The sequence below is a fragment of the Herpailurus yagouaroundi genome, unplaced genomic scaffold, assembly GCF_014898765.1.
Source record: "Herpailurus yagouaroundi ecotype Mexico unplaced genomic scaffold, PumYag 161, whole genome shotgun sequence".
In the NCBI taxonomy this organism is placed as follows: Eukaryota; Metazoa; Chordata; class Mammalia; order Carnivora; family Felidae; genus Herpailurus; species Herpailurus yagouaroundi.
The window spans coordinates 11,140,536-11,163,569 of NW_024412402.1; the positions used below are offsets into that span (position 1 = coordinate 11,140,536).

Sequence of the window (23,034 nt, forward strand, 5' to 3'; positions counted from 1 at the left end):
GGACGGGACGCGCCGAGCGGGGGCCTCTGGGAGGAAGCGGGAGCCGCCGGAGGCCCGCGGGTGAAGGGCCGGGCGGCGCCGAAGCCCCGCGCCCCCCGGCTGGGCCGCTGCTTCGGGGTCAAGCCCGGGACCCGGAGGAGCGAGCGGGTGCGCTGAGCGGTGGGCTTGCCGGCAGCCTCTCCCCTTGGGCTCCGAGGCCAGCGGGAACGGGGAGAGCTGTTTGGGACCCAGTTTGGAGGGCGGGGAGGAGCTCTGAGCACAGCCCCCGTACTGTTCCTGCTGTGCCCGCTGCTTGGAAATGATCTTTGGAAATTGCCCTCACCGCCGCCCCGCCTGCTCGGCGAGCCCCATCTTGAGGCAGTGGCCCTGGATCTGACTTTCTCCCACTGAGCTAGTTTCCCCGAGCTTTCTTCTCAGCTTTCCAGGGCCTTCTCCTAACCCTTCTCCAGCCCCTGGGACCTTGGCTCTGGCCCGGGCCGCTCCACCGGTGGGCCTTGCTGGTGGGTGGGCCCAAGCCCATTTCCCCTGCCCTGAACGCGTCCTGCCCTTAAGGAGCCACATCTCAGGGCAGACCAGGTACCAAATTAGCAGCACGCTCCATTTAAGGGGCATCAGGGTCCCAGGAGAGGAGACCTTGGAGCAGGGTCTTAAAAAATTGGGTAGGATTCCGGCAGGGGAGAAAGGCCATTTCAAGCCGAAGAAAATGTATGAACAGTTAGGACAGTTGAGAGCAAGAATTTGGTGAGCCTGGCTACTGAGGTAGGGGTTGGGGGCAAACTGAAAAATAGCTTGTGTGGGCCAGGTGTTTGGACTCTACATAACCCAGGATTGTAGGGAGGTGATAGGTGGTTGAGATGAGGGTTTAGGCTGAGATGAGGGTGGGGTGAGACTGAAGGCAGAGAGCGGGGAAGGAGAAGGAGAAGGGGGTCCTCAGAAGTCGGCAGAGAATCTGAGGTAGCACAGAGGCAATGCCATAGGAACAGGCTGGCAAAACGCTGGCACGAGGAGTCGGTAGGGCTGTTTCAAGTGTGTGAAGGGAGAAAGTGTTTCAAGACCCAAGAGGTCAGGTGCCTAGTATAAATGGTGTGCTTGGAAAGATAAAGCAATAAAGTAACTAAAAGGGGGGGGGGTGAGGAGTGTATGGGCGAAGCATGAAGCACAGGCAGGATGGCCATATGGAGATGTCAAGTAGGAAGTCATCCATTCATTTATTATTTATGCCAGCCTCAAAGGCGGCTTACATAAAAGTCATAGAATAGATAAAGTGATGAAATCATTAAAACTCAGCCAACAGGACCTGAGAGCTGGGGAAAGTGGATAATTGTTACTTGAGAACGTCGGCTCAGAAAAGCCGTTGAAAATGAACACAGGACTCATCTGAGCCTGCTGGCAGCCAAGCGAAAACGACGCCTAAATAAAGTAGTTCACCAGGCTGGAAGTCGAGAGAAAGGCATTCGTTGAAGGCTCAGGGGTAGTAGGAGATGAAACGGAATCCCTCGAGTAGGGGGTGTAGGGGAGGGAGTCGATCTGAAGCCAGGTCAAGGCTTTGGCAGTGCTGACATTTAAGGGAAGGCTGATGCTCCCTGAGGAGAAAGGCCTTTCTGTGGCCTGCACGGGGGAGATGGGAGTGGGGAGGTGTGTGTGTGTGTGTGTGTGTGTGTGTGTGTGTGTGTGTGGTCCATTCACAGAACTCTTCTTACAGGGGAACAGGATAGAAGGTGGCGTGCTAAGTCCCCCGGGCTCTGACCTTTCCTACCATGTGGTGGGTTTGCCACTTGCCCAAGGCCTCTTGGGGCCCTGGTCTGGGAAGAGTACTCCAGCCAGCAGGTGAGCAGGAAGAAGCAGTTTCTGTTTCTACATTCCTCTTCAGGATCCAGATGGTGTCTCCAAGAGGGCAGGGATCCAGACACCAGGTGTGCTAGCCCTAACTGTGCTTCAGGAGCTGTTGGCCTTGGGCAAGCCACCTCACCTCCCTGAGCTTCCTTTTTCCCATCCTAAAATAAGGGAGTCAAGCTAGATGACCTTTGAGGGTCCCTGTAGCTACAGGAGTCTAGGATCCCTTATCTGGTTTCGTTTTGCGTTCAGCAGATATTTCTTAAGTATGTGCTATGTGCCAGACCCTGTGCTAGGTTCTAAGTATGTAATTATGAACCAAAACAGACGGAGTCCCTGCTCTCATGGAGGGGGTGGGGCAGAAATGTCTGTTAATCAAATAATCATACAACAAGCTATAAAATTGCATGGTAACTGCTACAGAGGGGCAGCACACGATGTTATGCGAACAAATGATGGGGGATTTAATGTAGACACGGAGTCTGTGTATTGGTGGGAAAATGTGGGTGGGGTGTGGGTGCTATTTCTTCCTTCCCCTTTCCCTCTGTAGATGGACGAATCCCCTTCCTGATCCACTGGAGTTGGCCCCATAAAGGGGAGCGTCCCCTTGGGCTCTCTAGGTGAGGCCTCCATGCCATGCCTTAGAACACATCTGGGCATAGCTGAGTAGCCTGGGAAGGGGCAGGACTTGGAGAGATCTTGATCCCTCGGGAGTGAGATTGGTTTTCTGAGGGTAGGGAGGGTACAGAGTCAGCTACCAGGCCTGAGATGAAGTTGGTTTACGTGATCTACGGTACGAGCGACGGTGGGCAGCCAGAGGGAGGATCTGTGGGAAGTGGGTGGAGACTGGCAGTGGCCAGCCTGAGCTCCAGGCAGGCAGTCAGCAGAGTGGTGCGGTCGGGGGGGGGGGGGGGGGGGGGGGGGGGGGGACAAAAACCTCAGTCCCCGGAAGGGTGTGAGAGTCTGATAAGGCTCTCGACTTGGGTATCCAGGGTCAGGCCTGGATCTCAGGAAGCTCGAAGTCCAGCAATTCAGATGGGCCTGGGTTCTGAGCCTGTGCAGAGGCTGAGCCCAGTAGCCCAGCCCCAGCTCAACCCTTCTTGTTCTCAGGGCCTTTATACGTCACCATGGAAGCTCAGCAGGCAGTGGTCCTCCATCCAGAAGGCATGGACAGCTGTTCCAGGACATCTCTGCATCTGGTAAAGAGACTGGCTGCTCAGTCAGCCTGAAGAGAGGGGCTGAATGGGATCCTAGTGATGGGGATTGATGGGGGGCGAGGGGGGGGGGGGAGTTGGGTCTGGAGGAAGAAGCAGGCAGGAAGAAGGAGGCAGAGAGGATCTATCAACTCCCCTCACCCCATCGTCCACCTGTCCATGTATCCCTTCCTGCAATACTTGTGCAGTATACTCTTAGCACACTTAGCGTATACAAAGCACTGGTGGGGGGGGATATATCACATCCGCCCTCAACAAACCGGGGGTCTGACATTCAGGTGGAGATTGAGCACAGACAACCACACAACCAGTCAACCCAGGTTTGGTGTCACTTGTCTCAAGGCTCACCACTCTCTGCCATGGGCGTTCCAAACTCTCTGGACAGTCTGTTGTCTGAGGGTGTCCTCTATGCACAGCATCGTTCTGGGTCTCGGTATCCTGGTCCTGCGATTTGATTCTGCTGCCTGACCCTACCACCTCCCTGGCCAGCCCTAAGCTCCTGCATCTTCCAGCCCCTTTCCTTGACCCATTCCCCTTGCCTTCCCATCCAGAAGCTGTCCAGCACTATCGCCGGAATCTGGCCGAGTGGTTCAGCCGGCTACCCAGAGAAGAGCGCCAGTTCGGCCCGACTTTTGCACTAGACACGGTCCATGTAGACCCTGTGATCCGCGAGAGCAGCCCAGATGAGCTGTTTCGCCCAACGGCAGAGCTGGCCCTGGAGCATCAGCCACCCCTAGCCGGTCTCCCCGCACTGGCTCTGTCCCAGCTCTTTGACCCAGATGCCTGTGGGCGCCAGGTGCAGACAGTGGTGCTCTATGGGACAGTGGGCACGGGGAAGAGCACACTGGTGCGCAAGATGGTCTTGGACTGGTGTTATGGGCAGCTGCCAGCCTTCGAGCTGCTCATCCCCTTCTCCTGCGAGGATCTGTCATCCCTGGGCCCCGCCCCCGCCTCCTTGTGCCAACTTGTGGCTCAGCGCTACACGCCCCTGAAGGAGATTCTGCCCCTGCTGGCTGCTGCTGGGTCCCGCCTGCTCTTTGTGCTCCATGGCTTGGAGCATCTCAACCTCGACTTCCGGTTAGCCGGAACAGGGCTTTGCAGTGACCCCGAGGAGCCAGAGGCGCCAGCTGCCATCATTGTCAACCTGCTGCGCAAATACATGCTGCCCGAGGTGAGTGGCCCCCTGCCTCACCACTGCTGCCCCTAACTTGCCTCCTAAAGACTTGTGTGTCCCGAGCCCTCGTGTTTTATTGGTGTGGGGGCATAGGTTCTTGGTTAGTTCAAACCTGCCCCTCCACTTCCCAGCTGTGTGTCTTTAAGCCAGTCAGTAACTTCCCCAAGCTCTGTTCCTTCTCTCCTAGAGCTATACTCATCAACTGAGACACTGCATAGGAAGTACTTCAACACGGTGCCCTGGATCCTAGTGGAGGCTCAGTAATTGTTAGCTATAATTATTATAGTCGCCATCATTTTTTTTTTTAAGTTTTTATTTATTTGAGAAAGAGGGGGGAAGAGAGGGAGAGAGCGAATCCCAAGCAGGCTCTGCGCTGACTTGGGGCTTGAACCGATGAACCCTAAGACCGTGACCTGAGCCGAAGTTGGATGCTTAACCAACTGAGCCACCCGGGTGCGCTGTGGGCATCATCAATTCCATCCTGGGACACTCAATCTTCAGGGGCTCTCTGGAGAGTGAGGCCATCAGGACACAAAGGTCTTGCTTAACTCTCAACCGTGCCGTTCCCAGGCCAGCATTCTGGTGACCACCCGGCCCTCCGCCATCGGCCGAATCCCCAGCAAGTATGTGGGCCGCTATGGCCAGATCTGTGGCTTCTCTGATACCAACCTGCAGAAGCTCTACTTCCAGCTCCGCCTCAACCAGCCAGACTGTGAGTACGGTGCTGGGGGTGCAGGGATCTCGGCCACGCCAGCTCAGCGTGACAATCTGGTGCAGATGCTCTCCCGGAACCTGGAGGGGCACCACCAGATCGCCGCCGCCTGCTTCCTGCCCTCCTATTGCTGGCTTGTCTGTGCCACCTTGCACTTCCTGCATGCTCCCACACCGGCTGGACATACCCTCACGAGCATTTACACCAGCTTCCTGCGTCTGAACTTCAGTGGGGAGATGCTGGACAGCACTGACCCCTCCAAGCTGTCCCTAATGGCCTATGCAGCCCGAACCATGGGCAAGTTGGCCTACGAGGGGGTGTCCTCCCGCAAGACCTACTTCTCTGAAGAGGATGTCCGTGGCTGCCTGGAAGCTGGCATGAAGACTGAAGAAGAGTTCCAGCTGCTACATGTCTTCCGCCGGGACGCCCTGAGGTTTTTTCTGGCCCCGTGTGTGGAACCAGGGCGCCAGGGCACCTTTGTGTTCACCGTGCCTGCCATGCAGGAATACCTGGCCGCCCTCTACATCGTGCTGGGTTTGCGGAAGACGACCCTGCAGCGGGTGGGCAAGGAAGTGGCCGAGCTCGTGGGCCGCGTCGGGGAGGACGTCAGTCTGGTCCTGGGCATTGTGGCCAAGCTTCTACCCCTGCGAGCCCTGCCTCTGCTCTTCAACCTGCTCAAGGTAACGACCCAGCACCCCAGGCTCTCAGCCCCCCTATCCCCCGTTCACCCCCTTGCTCTTCTCCCAGAAGGAAACCGCTACTTCCTGTGTAGCTGTGAATCTTCTTCTTGACTCTGGTTTCAGATTTGGGCAATCTGGCTTTTAGTGGGATTGAGACATAAGGGAAGGGGGAGCAGGAAACCACAGACTGGGGAAGGCTTGATGGCTGGGAGGAGGATGTGAGGGCGCAGGCACTTTAGTCACAATCCTATGACCCTAATGACGGTTTTCTTTTTGCCTCTCTTCTGGTCTTTGTCGGTGGGAGGCAGGAATCGCGCTATAGTCCAGGGTCTGGCCTCTTCTTTGCAGGCCCAGAAACTCCAATGTATCTGTTCCCTTGGAGGTGGTTAGACTCCGGGAATGATGACTCATTCTAACTAAATCACCAGAGACAAGTTTATAAAGCAGATGCCATTTTATTCATTTATACCAGGAGGAGAAATGGCATTGATAATTGGCTTAGGACAGCGCAGGCCTGCTCCAGAGTCCAAATCACAGGCCCAAGGACTGTGCTGTGAGCAGGGCAGACGTGCTAAGTTTTTGAGGGGAAGAAGGATCCACCTTCTGGTGATGGCTACCAGGTGCCTTGGGAATGAAATCTTATTATGATCCCTTTGTAGAATCCTAAGAAAATCATAAGAGACCGAGGCTCACAGAGGCTAAGTAACTTGCCCAAGGTCACCCAGACAGTAAGTGGGATAGCTGGGATCTGGGTCCAGGTTTAGGAGTCTGAACCCTGTGCTCTCTCTGCCAAACCTTACTGCTGTGTGATAGATATTTCTGTTAAGCTTTGGTGCCTTGCTAGGTAACCCTGGTCCTCTCTAGGAATGCATCAGTAACTTCTTTGGGAGGTAGAACCCTGGTCAGTGCTGGCAAAATTTTAACAGGTTTTCCTCTTTATAGGCACCGAAGCATAATGTTTAGGAGCAGGGATTCAGTAATTCAGCTATATGGGATTAAATCCAGGCTCTGCCACTTACTAGCTGTGTGATCTTGGACAAATTACTTAACTGCTATGTGCCTCCAAGTCTTACCTGTTAAATGGGGATAACAGAATCTATAGCATTTGGCCTAATATGAGGAGTAAATGTATTCATCCTCAGGATCTGGTACATCATAAGTGCTATTTATTGTTTGTTAGACAGGAAAACAGGCTCGGGAAGCCCACCCTTGCCCACACCATAGGCTCAGACGGGAAGGTAATGGCCATTGCTCAGGCCAGCCCAGCCCTTTGAGGATGTGTTTGCCTTATCTGGGTTACAGTGAGAGGCTGTGGTCTCCTGACAGGATTCCAGAAGCCCCTCAGTGCACCAAATTGTTAGCACCACAACTCTGGCCCTCTGGGAGGGAGGGCTGCTGAGCAGAATGCTGGTCTGATTTGTTTCTTCACGAGCCTATTGACTCAGCTTCGCAGGGTGACATTTTCTCATGCTGTCACCATGTGACTGTTGAGGGAGGAGCGCTATAACCTCCATGGCAGAGACTTCACCTGTAAAAAGGGAAAAAAGAAACCAAACCAGCCGTTAGAGGAGGTGCCACAAAACAACCTCATGGCTCCTTGCCAGAGCCATGGGCCCTCCTTGCCTTGCACCAAGGCAAGGACGGGAGACGATGTCCCAAACCTCCTAAATGTTAATTTCCCCAACAAACATTTGAGTGCCTGCTGTATACCAGGCAATGTGTTAGGTTCTGGGGAAGAAACAATTAACGAAACCCCAGATTTCTGCCCTTTCTGGTCCTCCAGTGGGAACACAAACATGTCCCTGTGACCGTGTGATTTAAAACTATGGTTTGGCACCCAGGTGGCTCAGTTGGTCAAGCGTCCGACATCAGCTCAGGTCATGATCTCACAGTGTGCCAGTTCGAGCCCCCCCATCGGGCTTTGCCACTGTCAGCACAGAGCCTGCTCCTGATCTTCTACTCCCCCCTCTCTCTGTCCCTCCCCGACTTGCGTGCTCTCTCTCAAAAATAAACAGAACATTAGAAAAAATGAAAACTAAAAAAAAAAAAAAAAAAAAATGAGATTATGGTAAGTGCCTGGAAAGCAAAGTTGCAGGTGCTGTGAAAATGTGTAAGTGGGGGACCTGATGGGTGTGTGTGTGTGTGTGTGTGTGTGTGTGTGTGTGTGAAACACTTCTCTGCAGGAAGGGCATTTAACCTGACCCTGGAGCATAGCCAAGGAGAAGAATTGGGGAGGGGAGTCACCCCAGAAAGAGAATACAGCTTTGAAGGAATGGAACCATGGTACTGTCGAAAAATAACAATAATGACAAAAACCGAAAGGACAGAAGCAGAGCGCGTGAGCGTAAGAAGTCTGTAGCTGAAGGCAGTGTGGCTGGCAGGGCCTTGAAGGAGCAAGAGCGACATCAGTCTTTGTTGCTGGGGTGACCGTGATGATGTGGAAGATGAGGATATCTTCGTAGCAGCACCTAGCCTGGTACCAAACCAAATGCAAAATAGATATAAATTCCTTCCCACCACCGGGCTTGCAAATGTATGGGGTGTCTGGGAGAAAGAATTTCCTAATGTCAGGAATGTAGGACACAAGTATCGAGAGGTGACTGTGGAAAGGTCAAATTGGGGCCAAATTATGACAAGTTTTCTATTCCGCGTGGGCAGTGGGGAGCCACGGCGGGTGCTGCCGTGGGGGAGTAGTATGATCAGACAAATCGTGCTGGGGGTTTAAGAGAGACGGTGAGGCCGGATGGGCAGGGAGAATGCACCTTCCGCTGAGCTTTGAAGGCCGAGCGGGCACACAGGAGGCTGCAGCACCGTCCCTGTGTCCCCTCCCAGGTGGTTCCAAGAGTGTTTGGGCGCGTGGTGGGTAAGAGCCGCGAGGCGGTGGCCCAGGCCATGGTGCTGGAGATGTTCCGAGAGGAGGACTACTACAACGACGATGTCCTGGACCAGATGGGTGCCAGTATCCTGGGCGTGGAAGGCCCCCGGCGCCATCCAGACGAGCCTCCCGATGATGAGGTCTTTGAGCTCTTCCCCATGTTCATGGGAGGGCTTCTGTCCGCGCACAACCGGGCCGTGCTGGCTCAGCTCGGCTGTCCCATCAAGAACCTGGATGCCCTGGAGAACGCCCAGGCCATCAAGAAGAAGCTGGGCAAGCTGGGCCGGCAGGTGCTGCCCCCATCAGAGCTCCTGGACCACCTGTTCTTCCACTATGAGTTCCAGAATCAGCGCTTCTCTGCTGAGGTGCTCAGCTCCCTGCGCCAGCTCAACCTGGCCGGTGTGCGCATGACACCCCTCAAGTGCACAGTGGTGGCAGCTGTGCTGGGCAGCGGAAGGCACGCCCTGGATGAGGTGAACTTGGCCTCCTGTCAGCTGGATCCTGCCGGGCTGCGCACACTCAGGCCTGTCTTCCTGCGTGCCCGGAAGCTGGGGTGAGGACCCGCCTTCAAGCATGGGCCGGAAGTCAGGAGAGGGTTGGGGGTGAAGAGTTGGGAAGAGAAGGTGCTGGGGAGACCAAAGGTAGTGAGGAAGGACCAGGGGGCGGGACGAGGAAGTCTGGGGTGCGTGGAGGTGACAAGCAATAGAAGGGAGGGCTGCATGGGCTTTGAGAGGCAGGATGGTGAGAAAAGGGCATGGTGGGTGGGCAGGCTCCATGCTGAACTCCTCCCTTGCTTCTCACCTCCCCTCTGGCCACTTTCCGTCCCAGCTTGCAACTCAACAGCCTGGGCCCCGAGGCCTGCAGCGACCTCCGAGACCTGCTGCTGCACGACCAGTGCCAGATCACCACCCTGCGGTGAGTGTTTCGGGATGGGTTGGGGAGGGCTGGAGGGAGGCTCTGGCCATCCTGCTGGCAGGCTAAGGTCAAGGGTGAGCCTCCCGCCTCAACACACCTGGCGCTGGCCCACCCCTGGTGTGGTGAAGGGGGTGGGGGCCTAGACCCCCGTCCTGCCGCCCAGGTCCAGTACAAGCAGCGGGGTGGAGGAAAGCTGCCACTGGGGATAGGTGCCTCTCTGGTGGCTAAAATCAGCGTGGGTCCGGGGGAATAATAGCCAGGCCGGTTGCCTGGCAACAGTGCCGCTGATGCTCTCCCAGGATTTTCCCTGTCGCCTCACAAGGATGACCCTAATGCTGGGCACTCAGCAGATGCTTCCAAAGCGCTGACTGGTTTACTAGGAACCCAGAAGCCTGGTTGGAGTAAGAGGAGGTGAATGAAGAGGGGGAGGGCAAGGGGCAGGGCGGTCTGGGGAGGAGGTGAAAAAAGGAAGGAGAAGAGAAGTGGTAACGATGAGGAGAGGTGGGTCAGCAGAAGAGAATGGAAGGAAGGAGGAGAAGCCAGCCCCCACCCTGCTCTGCCTCCTGTGCGCTCCACCATACCCCTGTTTCTTGGTGCTCTTCTCCCCTGCCCGCACACCTTTGTGTCCAGGCTCCCCGACCCCAGGCTGTGTATCCTTTCGGTCCAAGTCCCGCCGCCCAGCGCAGGGCATCTGCCGTGGGCCCTCATAACGTTGGGGTGCTTGTGGCCGTAGGCTGTCCAACAACCCGCTGACAGCGGCCGGTATGGCCCTGCTGCTGGAGGGGCTGGCCGGAAACACCTCCCTGACACACCTGTCCCTGCTGCATACGGGCCTTGGGGACGAGGGCCTGGAGCTGCTGGCCACCCAGCTGGACCGTAATCAACAGCTGCAGGAGCTGAACGTGGCCTACAATGGTGCTGGTGACACAGCGGCCCTGACCCTGGCCCAAGCTGCCCAGGACCACCCCTCCCTGGAGCTGCTGCAGTGAGTCTTGTCCTCGGTGCCATCCCCCCACCCCAGCCCTTCAGTCTCCCTCCTGTCTCCACTGCATTCTTCCTGCCCTAGGGCCTACCCTCTACCCCTGCCTTCTCACTGGTCCTCACGGACCCGCTTGGGAACCGACCCATGCCTTGCCCCGCCCCGATTCCCTACTACCATTTCTCTTCGAGTCCTAGTGACTCCATCCCTACTGTCCCGGGTCCTGCTGAGTTTAGATGTCATCTCCAACTCCTGTTGGCCACCCCCCTCCATCTCTGGCTCATCTCACATGCCCCATCACATTCCACAGGCAGGGGAGGAGTTGTGAGGACCCCCCAGGCTCTGTCCCGTCCACCCCCTGCCCTCCTTCTCAGAGCCCCGCTGAATGGCATCTTCTATTTTCTCTCCTTCTAGTCTCTACTTCAATGAGCTGAGCTCAGAGGGCCGCCAGGCCCTGCGGGATGTGGGGAGCACTGCTAAAGGTGGTGCCCGGGTCGTGGTATCGCTGACAGAGGGGACAGCAGTGTCTGAGTACTGGTCGGTGATCCTTAGTGAAGTCCAGCGGAACCTCAACAGCTGGGATCACAGTCGTGTCCGGCGCCACCTTGAGCTGCTGCTTCGAGATCTGGAAGACAGCCGAGGGGACACCCTTAACCCCTGGCGCAAGGCCCAGCTGCTGCGAGTGGAGGGTGAGGTCAGGGCCCTCCTGGAGCAGCTGGGAGGCCCTGGAAGCTGAAGCAGTGGCGGCAGTCACCGAGCTATGTGACCCCTGGGCCCAAGACCCTTCCCTCTGTGGCCTCCTGGTTTGCACTACTACTTCCAGAAAGATCCCTGTGGGGCTGGAGGTAAAGGATAGGGCACAACTGTGCCAGTTGCTCTCCTGGGGCATGTCCAACCATTGCTCCCCCAAGTCTGGAATTGCCAGGGTCATGGAACGTGCCTCCTTCCATTCAGCTAGGGCTGAGAAAGACTCTTCATGTGGCATCTTGGCAGCCAGTCGCCCTGTGGCACCACCAACCTCCTCCTCCACCAACCTCCATCCTCTCGAGGAGCTTCCGAGTGTGCCACCAGGGGGCGCACTTCTCCTGCCCGCCTCCCCAGCGGTGTTGCCATCAGATGCGTTGGAGGGCCTCCACCTTCTGCCTTTCTGCTCATCAGAGGACACGGAGGATGCCCGGAGCCGCTTTCCTCTCTTGTTGGTGCCTTCTCCTCACCTTCACGCCCCCTTTCTCACAATGTACTTATGCTCAGTGGCTCCGAGGGGCCTGTGCACTGCCCTGCTTCTATTAAAAAGCTGTGTCTTCTACCTACTATGGCCTCCTTCTTGCCTGATGCTTTCAAGAAGGGGTGCTGTTTTCGGACCACTTTCTGTTGCAGGTGGTTCTTGGACGCTAGGTTCAGAGGCAGCGAGGGCTGGGGGTGGTCTCGGAACAAGATACTGGGGTGGGAGGAAGTCATGTGGGGCTATAGGACTTCTATCACCTTTTCAAACATACCTATCCCAGGCTTGGCATTATCATGAAAAGCAACCTACCTTTGTCTGCCCAGAGCAGAAGCTGGGACCGCAGCAGTCTCCAGAGAAAGTTGGGGCCCAGGAATGGGGGCAGGAGGAACACACATACTTCTCCCTGGGGGATAAGACTCCTCCCGTTAACCATTACCTCACTGCTCCTAAGGCAGTGTCTTTAAGGAGGCGGGGACGTGGCAGGTTAGGTGGGAGGGTCAGCTGTTTTTCATGGACCTTGTCCCTACCCTGAGCACTGGGTCACTGATCCAACTATGGAAGCAGCTGCAGGTAGGAGACTGGGAGAAATCCTCTGCTGGGGACTTGAGAGGGCAGTTGAGAGGGCAGATTGGGAGGCCAAGGCTTTGGGACCAGGGTGTACTTGATGTTGGGGCTTGGTGCCCGGAGGCAAATAGATGGTGAGTTAGAAGAGAAGAGGTGAGTGGATAGGTCTGTCTTCCTGGTCCACGCCCCGTCCTGATATGCTCAGATTTCTGTGGACTGGGAGGCAAAGGGAAGAGAGAAGAAGGGAAGGTCTTTCTGGAGCAGAATGGAGGGGGCAAGTTCTAAATTTGGGGGTTCGCCCAAGTCCTTTCAGTTAATGACTGTGGAAGAGGAGTGGGGTGGGGAGGGAATGCGCCCCTCCTCTCCTCATCCCTTCTTTGCCCAGCAGATCTTCAGGACACAGCCTCGTTAACTCTGTAAGTGCCATGCTGGGAAGGATTGGGGCAAGGGGCAGAGGAGATCCAAGGTGGGGAAGGCCTTCATTCGCACAAGTAGAGACCGGGACCAGAGTCCCGATGTCAGCTTGCTCCTACCTGTGTCCCTTGCCTCCTTGCAGGAAGTTTGAGTTTAACCCAAAGCAGGGCATTGATAATCCTGTCCTCTCTCTGGCTGAAGACCTTGACCCCTCCGGTAACCCCCTCGCCCTGGGCAACCATTCCCTTTCCCCAGAGATACCACAGCTCCTCTCCGGCCTCCCGTCTCCTTGGTAACCACTCCACTCGGCCTCCCTCTGATAGCAGCCTGGTGGGGAGTAACTGTGTGGAGGTAGGAGGGGTTTGGGTGTTTTCTTTTGTCCAAGCCACTCTTCCCACATTTGGGTATTTGGCCCCACTGCCCAATACTTAACTGGGTAGGAGCCTGCCCAGTGCCCTATCACAAGGGTGCGTCTGCCAGGCACAAGGCGACTTGTATTTAGGCCCCCTCTTCCTCCCCCTTTTCTGTTGCCCACATCCCCTTCCAGATCTCTGGAGCCTGGAGCGGCCTCGCTTCTGTCTGCTGAGCAAAGAGGAGGGCAGAAGTTTTGGCTTCCACCTGAGACAGGATCTGGGCAAGGCTGTGCCTGTGGTGTGCAGGGTGGAGCCAGGCACCTCTGCCCAGCGCCAGGGTCTTCGGGAAGGGGACCGGATCCTAGGGGTGAACGACCACGTTGTAGAATGTGAAGACTATGCTGTGGTGAGGTTGGGCTGGGGCTTCCCTGTGGCGTAGAACATCCCTTAGCACCTCAAGGAGAGAGAAAGTCACTTCCCTGGATAGATGGGGGCAGTCCCTAAGCCTCAATCTCCCCTACCTTCCAGGATTTAGGGCTGCCCAGGTTGGGATGATCCGGAGAGTTGGTTCCAGGGGTAGAGCATTTGGCTGCAGACAGCTCATTCCAGGGAGGGGGCGCTGGCAAGAGGGGCCGCTCCCAACCTCCCCCTGCATGCCCTCTCTTTAGGTGGTGCGCCGTATCCGGGCCAGCGGTCCGCGGGTGTTGCTGACAGTTTTGGCGCAGCACGTGTATGACATGGTTCAAGATCGGCAGGGGAACAGTGCCCACCTGTCTCCTACTCTCGGCCCAGGGGTCCGGCCCCGACTGTGTCACATAGTGAAAGATGAGGGCGGCTTTGGCTTCAGTGTCACCTACAGTGAGCCCCGAGGCTCGGGAGGGAGGTCAAGAGCGGGATCTCAGCCCAGTTCTGGGCAGGTGGCAGATGGAAACTTACTTGTTTTTTTTTTTTTTTTTTTTCCGGCTTCCAGGTTATCAGGCTCCTTTCTGGTTGGTGCTGAGCACTGGAGGAGCAGCTGAGCGGGCCGGGGTGCCTCCTGGGGCCCGACTGCTAGAAGTGAATGGGGTCAGCGTGGAGAAGTTCACTTATAACCAACTCAGCAGGAAGGTATGGCCGGCTGTCTTCCCCCATTCGGGCCTCACCCCTCTGGGCCCGGGGGCCATGCCTCAGGCAGCAGATTCCTCCCCCTCACACTCATCTTCTCATCTGACCTTGTACCTCCTGCCATCCTTCCCTTCACAGTTCTTGCTAGGCTCTTCTCTCCCCCACCCTTAGTGCCTCCTTCCTGGGGTTTGGAGGAGGGGCTGGCTCTGCCCTCCCTACCCAGCTGGTTGATGCCGATGCCCTGCTGGGTTCCTACAGCTTTGGCAGAGTGGAGAGCAAGTGACCCTGCTGGTGGCCGGGCCAGAGGTGGAGGAACAGTGTCGCCAGCTGGGAATGCCCCTGGCTGCACCCTTAGCGGAGGGCTGGGCACTGCCCACCAAGCCGCGCTCTCTGCACCTACAGAAGGGGCCCCGGGGCTTTGGGTTCCTGCTTCGGGAGGAGAAAGGTCTTGACGGCCAACCTGGTGAGCGGTAGTCCCGGAGGCGGGTAGGGAAGGTGTGTGTTAAACCTGTTCACATTCGACTCTCAGTGCATATAAGTGGTATCCCTGGCTGAGGCCCAGCCCTGAGCCTCCTCCTACTGTGTCCCCCCCCCCCCCCGGGGTCAGTCCCTCAGTGTGCCCACAGTGGCCTGGGCTGGCACTGGGGTTAGCAGGGAAGGGGCCATGAGGATGTTTACGTCCTAGGACAGTTCCTGTGGGAGGTGGACCCAGGACTGCCAGCTGAGAAAGCCGGGATGCAGGCTGGGGACCGGCTGGTGGCTGTGGCTGGGGAAAGTGTGGAGGGGCTGGGCCACGAGGAGACAGTGTCCAGGATCCGTGCGCAGGGCTCCTCTGTCTCCCTCACTGTTGTCGACCGTAAGGCTGACCGCTTCTTCAGCATGGTGCGAGCTGAGGGCCGGGGGCTGGAGTGGGGGCAGGAATGGAGCAGGGCTCCGGTAGGGGGGGAGAAGCAAAAAAGAAAGGTTCGTTCTGTCTGCCTCCTTCCAGGTTCGCTTGTCTCCACTTCTCTTCTTGGAGAGCACAGAGGCTCCTGCCTCTCCCCAGGAAAACTGCTCGGCCTCTTTGGTTGAAACCAAGGACCTACCAGTTGAAGACACAGCCATGCCTCTTGTCCCGTGTGGCTCCCGCCAGTGCTTCCTGTACCCTGGGCCTGGCGGTGGCTACGGCTTCCGGCTTACCTGTGTGGCCAGTGAGCCTCGTCTCTTCGTCTCCCAGGTGACTTATGCCCTATGGACCTCGGATCTTTTCAGTCCTTTGCCTCCTAATGAGCCGTCATCTGCTTCCCTCCCAAGGTCTTAGAGCATCCAGCAACTTTTCCACGGTGTCCCATGTTCCGTAACCCCCCTCTTCACCAGGTGACCCTAGGAGGCTCAGCTGCCCGGGCTGGGCTGCAAACGGGAGATGTGATTCTGGAGGTGAATGGGTATCCCATGGGTGGAGAGAATGACCTGGAAAAGCTTCAGCAGCTGGTTGAGGCTGAGCCACCCCTCTGCCTGAAGCTGGCCGCCAGGTCCTGCTGGGGCTTCGAAGCCTGCGATCGCCCAGGGTTTGGAGAGGTAAGGAAGTAGGGACAGACGGGCAGCGAGCAGCCAGAGAAAGAGCCCAAGAGGAGGGCTACAGGGTGAAGCAGTGTGAGGCATGCAGGTTGGGACTTTAGACCATGGTAGGTGGGGACAGAAGGACCCAGGGAACAAGCCACATCCCTGGGCGGTCCAGTGGGGGTGGGGGCAGGGAAAAGGAACACTTCTGATCTGTGAATGACCTTCTGTCTTCTCTCTCTCCGCTCAGGACGGGGCTCTAGCCTCAGAGCTGCTGTAGTCCTCCTCTGCTGGACAAAGATCTGCCCGTTGGCCTTCCCGTCTTCACTCTCTGGCTTGTGATGGTAGGAGCTGAGAAGCTCTCTTTAGGCCAGAACTGCAGCTCTAGGATTCCGGACACCCCCAAGCACAGGATTGCCCAAGGTCTCCCTCCCTTCCTCCCAGAAGAGGGTGTGGCCAGAGGCCTCCGGCAGGCCCACTAGGGGGCCTAGGAGCATCGGGTTGTGTCCCTGGGATGAACTTCCCGCCCGAAACGAAGAGTGGTGTGATTTCGTGATTTGTAATAAATTAGACCCTTTCCCAGCACAGAGCTCCTAAAACCCTTGGAATTTCCGAAGTAGTAAGATGACAAAGGTGTCTTCTGTTACTCGTACCGAGCCCCTTTCAACCACATCTGACTTTGTTAATTAAGGAAGTGATTTTTGGAAAGCACCTGAGGTTGGGGGACTGGTTGCCAGGGGAACCTACCACGTGATTAGAGAGGGTTGGAACTTTCAGCCCCGCCCCGCCCCACCCCACCCCCACCCTGGACCTCCCGGGAGGGGAGAGGCACTGGAGGTTGAATTAATCACCAACGACCAATGGTTTCACTGCTTGTGCCTCCATAGTGAAGCCTCCATAAAAAAACCCCCAAAAGGACGGGGTTCAGGGAGCCTGGAGGTGCCGGCCGGGTGGTGTACCCAGAGGGGGCATGGAGCTCCCACGCTCATGCCTTGTCCCGTTCCTACTTTCATCTGGCCGTTCCTGACTTGTGTCCTTTATAAAAAACCGGCAATCTAGAGATTAAAAGGTTTCTCTTGAGTTCTGTGAGCGGCTCTGGCAAATATTGGAACCCAAGGGTAGGGGGGCGGGGTCGTGGGAACCTTTGTGTTTTGGCCAGCTGGTCAGAAGCACAGATGACAACCGCTGGCTTTTGAAGTGGGGCCCGTCTTGCGGGGCTGAGCCTGAGGGATCTGATGCTCTCTTCACGTCAGTAGTGACAGAACTGAGTTAACTTGTAAGGCACCCGGCTGGTGTCCACAGAACTGTTAGGGGATTTCTTGGTGTGGGAAACCAACCCCCCCCCGCCCCCCGACACATTTGACCAGAGGTGAAATAGTACTGGGAGGGTTGTAGTAAAATAGAGGAGAATCCCAGCGTTTTCCCTTTTTAGGTGGGCTGTGGGCTGGCTAGGATTGAAGCCATCTGGAACTTGCCCTAGGCATGACGCCAGGAGACTCGGGTATATTGCAAGAATTTGGAGACAAGTTACACCTTCCTCTGCAACCTGAGGATTGTGCGGGCTGGTGGCTGGTCACTGTTAGTCTATTATAGAAATGGCCTTTCTCCTACAAATCTGGCTGCCTGTGTTGGGGGGGGGGGGTCCCGGGACGGTGGTTTGGAGGGACCAAAAAAGCTCCAGACCCAAGGCATGGGACCCAGTTTCTCTAAAAGAGAGTTGAGACCTTACCGAATTTCTCTCCTCTCGTTCGGAGTAATGGGTCAGCCCAGAACCAAGCTGCCCCGTAAGAGGTCCTCACCTCTGCCAAAAAGCCACAGCCCACAGTTCTGCTGAGTTCCACATGGAGACAGCTTTATTGCTGGAGCCTCCCAGAGCCCCAGAGGCTAGAGGCTTACAGCTTCACAGATCCAGGGGGTTGAGTCCAAACTGGCGGAGCCGCTCCTTGTATTTGGAATGAAGTCTCAGCACGGCCCCATCCCACTGAGGCTTCACTGCTCTCAGCTTGGCCAAGAGTTGGTCCAGGCTGCCCTGCAGACACCAAGCTTCAGGCCCCAGGAAGGGAGAGGGCAGCGTGAGGGGTGCCCCAGGCTAGTCTGTAAGCTCTCTTTTGCCAGTGGCTTCTTCGAGCTTTTACACTTAGTGGGCCTGGTTGCATCCCCTGGTTGTCTGCCCTCAAGACAGAGCAGATTTCCTTGTGGAGATGCTTCTTTTCCTTCCCCTGGTCTGTCACGGTCATACTAGTTGGGGTTTGGGGGGATGGGGGAGTGCTGGGTACTGGGGTGGTTGGGATTCAAACGGGTGCTTACGTGTAAGATTTCCTCGTACTTGGCCTCCATGTCTGCCACGTGTGCCCGAAGCTGAGCCAGAGTCTGGTCCCGCTCTCTGAGGGCCTGCTCTGCCCCTTCCCGTGCGGCCTCAGCCTCCCTCTGGCACGTCTCTGTGGGGCCGGGCAGAAGGAGAAAGAGGATTGGGTAGTGACACTCTACCTGTGAACAGAGTCTCCAAAGGTACCTAAAAAGCGGAACTTCAATGGGATCATTCCAGACTCCCCCAGTATCACCAATTTTCCCGCAGTCCGTATAAAGAGCGGACATATACCTCTAAGGTACAGTAGAGAGAGTAGTGGCATTGGGACAAGAGATGTGGGTCCAGAGTTTGGTTGTCGCTTATTGACTACCTGTGTAACCTCAGGCATGTCTCTCTCTGAGCCCAAGGTTCTTCATCTTTAAAGACAGAACGATCCAAACCTTACAGGCTTACTGTGAGTTGAATGCGAGCATATAGGGCGAAATGTATAGTATATACAGGAGGTGCTCCATAAATGCTGATCAAATTTAAATTCCAGAAAAGGCAAGGATGAGGAAGGGCATTCAGGGTCTGCATGGCAGATAAGCAACTCTTGGGTATCTGAGACTATTTTAGGTTAAACTGAGGCTATTTTAGGTTAGGAAAACTTTGAGACCACAATTGTGAAAGATCTTATGTGCACGCTAACATAGCTCAACTGCATCCTGTAACCAAGAGAGAAAGGAAAAACTTCCTGTTTTTTACATTTTTGCTTATCTGGAAGGTTTATTCCTTTATGTAGCAAGTACTTATGTAGGACTGAGCATGCATGAGGCATTGAACATATGGACGTAAGTCTAATATCTTTCCTCAGTTTCATCGTGAAAATCAGCTGAGAGGAAGTATGTTTTGCCCATGACAGACATGGCAGTGTGGGGAGAAAGATCTGGATTTGGAGAGACCATTGAGAGAGGAAGATGGGGTAAGAGACTTGGGTCTTTTTTTAGTTACAATGTAAGAGGTTTTTGCCATCTTGAACCCTCTGCTCCAATCCTCCATGGTGGGAGAGTTGATGGGGAAAAGGATAAGAGAGGGCGCATGGGTGGCTCAGTCGGTTAAGTGTCCAACTTTGGCTCAGGTCATGATCTTGTGGCCCCTGAGTTCGAGCCCCGCTTCGGGCTCTGTGCTGACAGCTCGGAGCCTGGAGCCTGCTTTGGATTCTGTGTCTCCCTCTCTCTCTACCCCTCCCCCGCTCGCTCTCTGTCTCTTAAAAATGAATAAATGTTAAAAAAATTTTTTTTTTTTAAATTTTTTTTTTCAACATTTATTTATTTTTGGGACAGAGAGAGACAGAGCATGAACGGGGGAGGGGCCGAGAGAGAGGGAGACACAGAATCGGAAACAGGCTCCAGGCTCTGAGCCATCAGCCCAGAGCCCGACGCGGGGCTCAAACTCACGGACCGCGAGATCGTGACCTGGCTGAAGTCGGACGCTTAACCGACTGCGCCACCCAGGCGCCCCAAAATTTTTTTTTTTTTAAAAAGGAAAAGGGTAAGAGAGCCTAGATAGCAGTCTTCTAGAGAAGGACTTTTTTTTTTTTTTTAAATGTTTATTTTTGAGAGAGAGCACAAGCAGGGGCAGGGGCAGACGGAGACGGGGACAAAGGATGCAAAGTGGGCTCCATGCTAACAGCAGTGAGCCTGATGCGGGGCTCAAACCAACGAACCGTAAGATCATGACCTGAGCCGTCATCAGATGCTCAACAGATTGAGTCGCCCAGGGTTCCCTAGAGAAGGACCATCGTAAGTCCACCCCTGCAGACTTGGACCTTGTCAGTGCCCCTTGGAGAGACAGGGGTTAGGGAGTGGAAGCCTACCCAGCTGCTCCCGAAGGCCCCTCACTTCTTCTTCCAGCGGCCTGCTGCGGGTCTCCATTTCCTTCCGCAGGACTTGGCACTGACGACTCATCTCTGTGGTGGGGGCAGAGGGTCCCAGGTGTGGATGGAGTGGTGGAGAAAGGAAGGGACATTGTGGGCAGGGAGGGCCTTCTTGGTCCAGTGGGACAGGAGCATAAAGGTCGCCTTGGTGGTTCTTGTGATTCTGAGAGGCTGGCCGACCCCGAAAAGCTGGGGAAGAGCTAGGAAACCAAGCCCCTTTCCCCATTCCAACTCAGTACCTAGACTGTAGCCCTTCTCCCCACTCACTCCCATGGGATGAATGAGATAAAGGCCATGACTGCATTTTTTAATCCACAAAGCACATGGCATCAGGCATCCAGGAAGGTTCCTGCCTGGGATCCCGGGAGGCTGTCCTTCGTTTCCTTCAGGACCCTGCCCAATTCATGCTGAGCGGGGAAGGTTAAAGTTAGGCATGGCAGACGGACATCTTTCTTGTTTCACTTCCTTGTATCCTCTGGCCCTCTTGGCTGTCCTTTTCCAGGCCCCTGTCTCCTGCCCACCTGCCTGACCAACCACACACACCTGCATAGACGGCCTTCCCCTCACTTCGGGCCTCTTGCAACTCAGCCTCTAGCACTCGCAGCCTCCACCTCAGCTGGTCTTCAGAAGCCTTGGCTCGGCGGGCCTCGTCCCTCCTCAGAGCTGTGAAAAGTCCCAGAGCCGTCCTCACGACTGGCTGGGGGTCCCACGTGGCCCTGTGGGCTTGATGGACCGTGCCCACCTCTGGGAACCCGGTGGCAGGCTTCCAGCCTTTCATTTTCCCTCTGGGTTGGAAATGGGTTTGTCCCCGGAATGCCATGAGCTTTTCCTTACTAAGGGAAACCCCCCTCTATGTTCTGCTTATAAAAACTAGCTATCATCACCAACCCTCCCGGCCCAACCCTTCCTCGCAACGTCAGTTCTTCCTCCACCAGAGGATTGGCAGGGGTCACCTCAGCCTCCCGCAAACAGCTCTAAGCCTCCGAGCCTCTGACGATGTGAAATGCGGGCCCCCCCCCCCCCCCAGCCCACCTCTGTTGTCCTGAGCTTCCACTTTCTTACCCAAGTGGTCTTGGAGCAACTCCTTTTCCAGCACTGCCAGCCTGTGTGCGGATTTGGCTTCCACATCTGCCCTGGCAAGTTGGCAAAGCCTCAGCTTGGTCTCCTTGGACCTTTAGGACCTTATCATGATCTCAGCCTCCCTCACTTCTCCCCATCCTCATGCCACGCCCTGAACTTTCTTTCTGCAGGAGATCTGAGGACCTTTCAAGGAGGGATTTCTGATGGCAGGGACTACTGAGTTCCCTGCTGTGTCCTGGCAGCCCAGCCCAGGGTAGGTGCTCAGAATATGTGTGATGAATATATAGGGAAGGCACAAAGCCAGAAGGGCAGCACAGAGTGGGTATATGCCCGTTTCCCCAATTTCCCAGCTCCATGGAACGTGGAGGGAAGATATCGGGGGAGAGGGTCCTGAAGGCTCTATCTTGTCATGCAGAGGGCTGAGTTCTCTCTGGAGCACCTCTGCTTGGTGTCCAAGCCAGAGAATGGAGAAGCAGGAGGCGCTCACCTCCATCCACCCTGACTCACCAGCACCCACATTCTTTTTCTTCTTCTGTGACCCAGCTTTCATCCCTTTTCCTTCGGTCTTAGATGGCATCTCCTTGCTGTCCTGGGGAAGGAGAGGACTTGTATTTAAGATTGCACATGGGGGGCGCCTGGCTGGCTTGGTTGGTTAAGCGTCTGACTTCGGCTCAGGTCATGACCTCGCCATCCGTGAGTTCGAGCCCCGAGTCGGGCTCTGTGCTGATGGCTCAGAGCCTGGAGCCTGTTTCGGATTCTGTGTCTCCCTCTCTCTCTGCCCCTCCCCCATTCATGCTCTGTCTCTCTCTGTCTCAAAAATGAATAAACGTTAAAAAAAAAAATTAAAAAAAGACTGCACATGGGGTTGCTTTCCTGACCCCTAGATTGAACCAGGAGTCCCAGGAGAGTTAGAGCTCTAGTCTCTGAGCATGTCTCTTATACCTTCCAGAAGCTTCTGTTCTTGGTCTCCTTGGACCTTTAGGCAAGCCTGGGGTAGGGGGAAGGTAGAGCTGTTTCTTTCTACCAGTAAGGTTCTATGTACAGAAATCATTCCCCTCTACCCTCTTTTGGAGAAAATAAACCTCAGTACTTGTCTCTTCCCTCTTCCAGTCACCCTTACCCTGCCTCGTCCTACCTGTAGGATCCTCTCTTGCTTCTGTTGTATTTCCCTGTAGGGTGACCCACTCATGGAGAGGGGCAGAGAAATGGCCCAACCAGCTAGGAGCCTGAGGAGGAGCCTGGGTTCTGGGAGCCAATCCAGGGTGACAAATTTCCTTTGAGGGCAGGACTGAGAACTGGAAGGTTCGGTTTCGGGAGGCTGAGTGTTGTCCAGGTAACTGGGAAACATGGAGTCAGAGACAGGTGGAATGGGCCAAGTACAAAGCTTAAAATAGCAAGGTCCCAGAGGGTCAATTCTTCAATTCTCTCCTTATCCCTAAGTTCTAAATGTAGTTTGAGGAGAAAGGGCTTTGGAGCCCGGTAACTATGCTTCATTTCCATGTAGCACTGCCTGAGGTTTGGAGACTTACAAGTTACAGATTTACACATCTGATATGGTGCTGTTTATGCTGATACAGTGGAAAAGAGCTCATAGTAGCCATTTCGGGCAATTTACATCCCTAGGGCTGATCAGCAAATGACATTATTAGGCTTGGGGAAGGCATTCTGTAGCGTACAAGGGAAAGAAATGCAGGAGAAGGGAGTTGAGAGAGTTTCTCACATCGGAGAAAGGAGACACAGAAGAAAGATAGACCCACGGACTCCAGGCTGCTGACATAGAGGCTACAAATGTAGAAGAAAGGATACTGGTTAGAGACAAGAGCCATGGGTTCTAGTCCCCCCTCCAGTTATGTAAACTTGGCAAGCCATTATATTTTGCTCAGCTTCAGTTTCCTGGTCTTTAAATCTTTGATTCTGTAAATCCTGTAAGGCCTGGGTTTCAACTGGGCATTCACAGGGCTATCTTCCCTTGTGGAGACTTAATTTATTGATCTTCCTCTATTCTCTTATGAGGCTGGTTTTCAGAGACAGGTGCTCAGAAACTACTTTGCTGGGCTCTCTGTGGTATTGAGTTTGTCGGGGCTCCCTCTAGTGGACTTGCTTGACGGGGGGGGGGGGGGGGGGGGGGGGGGGGGGGGGGGGGGGGGGGG

The 23,034-nt window shown here is 55.4% G+C and overlaps 3 protein-coding genes and 1 long non-coding RNA gene across 10 annotated transcripts in view; 2 read left to right on the top strand and 2 right to left on the bottom strand.

The window, feature by feature from the left end:
- Positions 1-11,692, top strand: part of NLRX1 (NLR family member X1) — a 12,528-nt gene extending 836 nt beyond the window's left edge. For 2 of the 5 annotated variants that reach the window (XM_040483285.1, XM_040483286.1), the window contains exons 2-10: positions 1,703-1,827; positions 2,384-2,453; positions 2,944-3,032; positions 3,599-4,218; positions 4,792-5,613; positions 8,446-9,041; positions 9,317-9,403; positions 10,137-10,388; positions 10,797-11,692. In XM_040483285.1, the coding sequence (XP_040339219.1) occupies positions 1,758-1,827; positions 2,384-2,453; positions 2,944-3,032; positions 3,599-4,218; positions 4,792-5,613; positions 8,446-9,041; positions 9,317-9,403; positions 10,137-10,388; positions 10,797-11,118 (2,928 nt within the window). In that variant the 5' untranslated portion in view covers positions 1,703-1,757 and the 3' untranslated portion in view covers positions 11,119-11,692. Of the gene's footprint in view, positions 1-37; positions 148-173; positions 577-1,702; positions 1,828-2,383; positions 2,454-2,943; positions 3,033-3,598; positions 4,219-4,791; positions 5,614-8,445; positions 9,042-9,316; positions 9,404-9,702; positions 10,107-10,136; positions 10,389-10,796 lie in introns of those variants that run through there. The other 3 variants (XM_040483282.1, XM_040483283.1, XM_040483287.1) reach the window with 3 other exon arrangements.
- On the bottom strand, positions 7,034-8,470 carry LOC121035511 (uncharacterized). The gene is made up of 2 exons (XR_005792925.1): positions 8,376-8,470; positions 7,034-7,141 (listed from the first exon to the last, which is right to left on the bottom strand). It is a non-coding gene; the product is annotated as an uncharacterized LOC121035511 (long non-coding RNA).
- Positions 11,693-11,811: 119 nt separating the features above from the next.
- Positions 11,812-16,661, top strand: NHERF4 (NHERF family PDZ scaffold protein 4). 2 transcript variants are annotated; one of them, XM_040483289.1, is made up of 11 exons: positions 11,812-12,177; positions 12,560-12,587; positions 12,728-12,801; positions 13,133-13,344; positions 13,607-13,796; positions 13,909-14,045; positions 14,301-14,505; positions 14,728-14,924; positions 15,031-15,258; positions 15,399-15,599; positions 15,832-16,661. In XM_040483289.1, exons 1-11 carry the CDS (start codon positions 12,162-12,164, stop codon positions 15,859-15,861), a joined length of 1,518 nt encoding a protein of 505 aa, XP_040339223.1. In that variant the 5' UTR covers positions 11,812-12,161; the 3' UTR covers positions 15,862-16,661. The 2 variants fall into 2 exon arrangements, with proteins under 2 accessions (XP_040339223.1, XP_040339222.1); XM_040483288.1 differs by lacking the exons at positions 11,812-12,177; positions 12,560-12,587 and having other exon boundaries at positions 12,594-12,801.
- A 750-nt stretch (positions 16,662-17,411) lies between these two features.
- Positions 17,412-22,073, bottom strand: DRC12 (dynein regulatory complex subunit 12 homolog). 2 transcript variants are annotated; one of them, XM_040483290.1, is made up of 7 exons: positions 22,005-22,073; positions 21,392-21,473; positions 20,867-20,932; positions 20,348-20,467; positions 19,745-19,837; positions 17,889-18,019; positions 17,412-17,610 (listed from the first exon to the last, which is right to left on the bottom strand). In XM_040483290.1, exons 1-7 carry the CDS (start codon positions 22,071-22,073, stop codon positions 17,482-17,484), a joined length of 690 nt encoding a protein of 229 aa, XP_040339224.1. In that variant the 3' UTR covers positions 17,412-17,481. The 2 variants fall into 2 exon arrangements, with proteins under 2 accessions (XP_040339224.1, XP_040339225.1); XM_040483291.1 differs by lacking the exon at positions 19,745-19,837.
- Between the last annotated feature and the right edge of the window lie 961 nt (positions 22,074-23,034).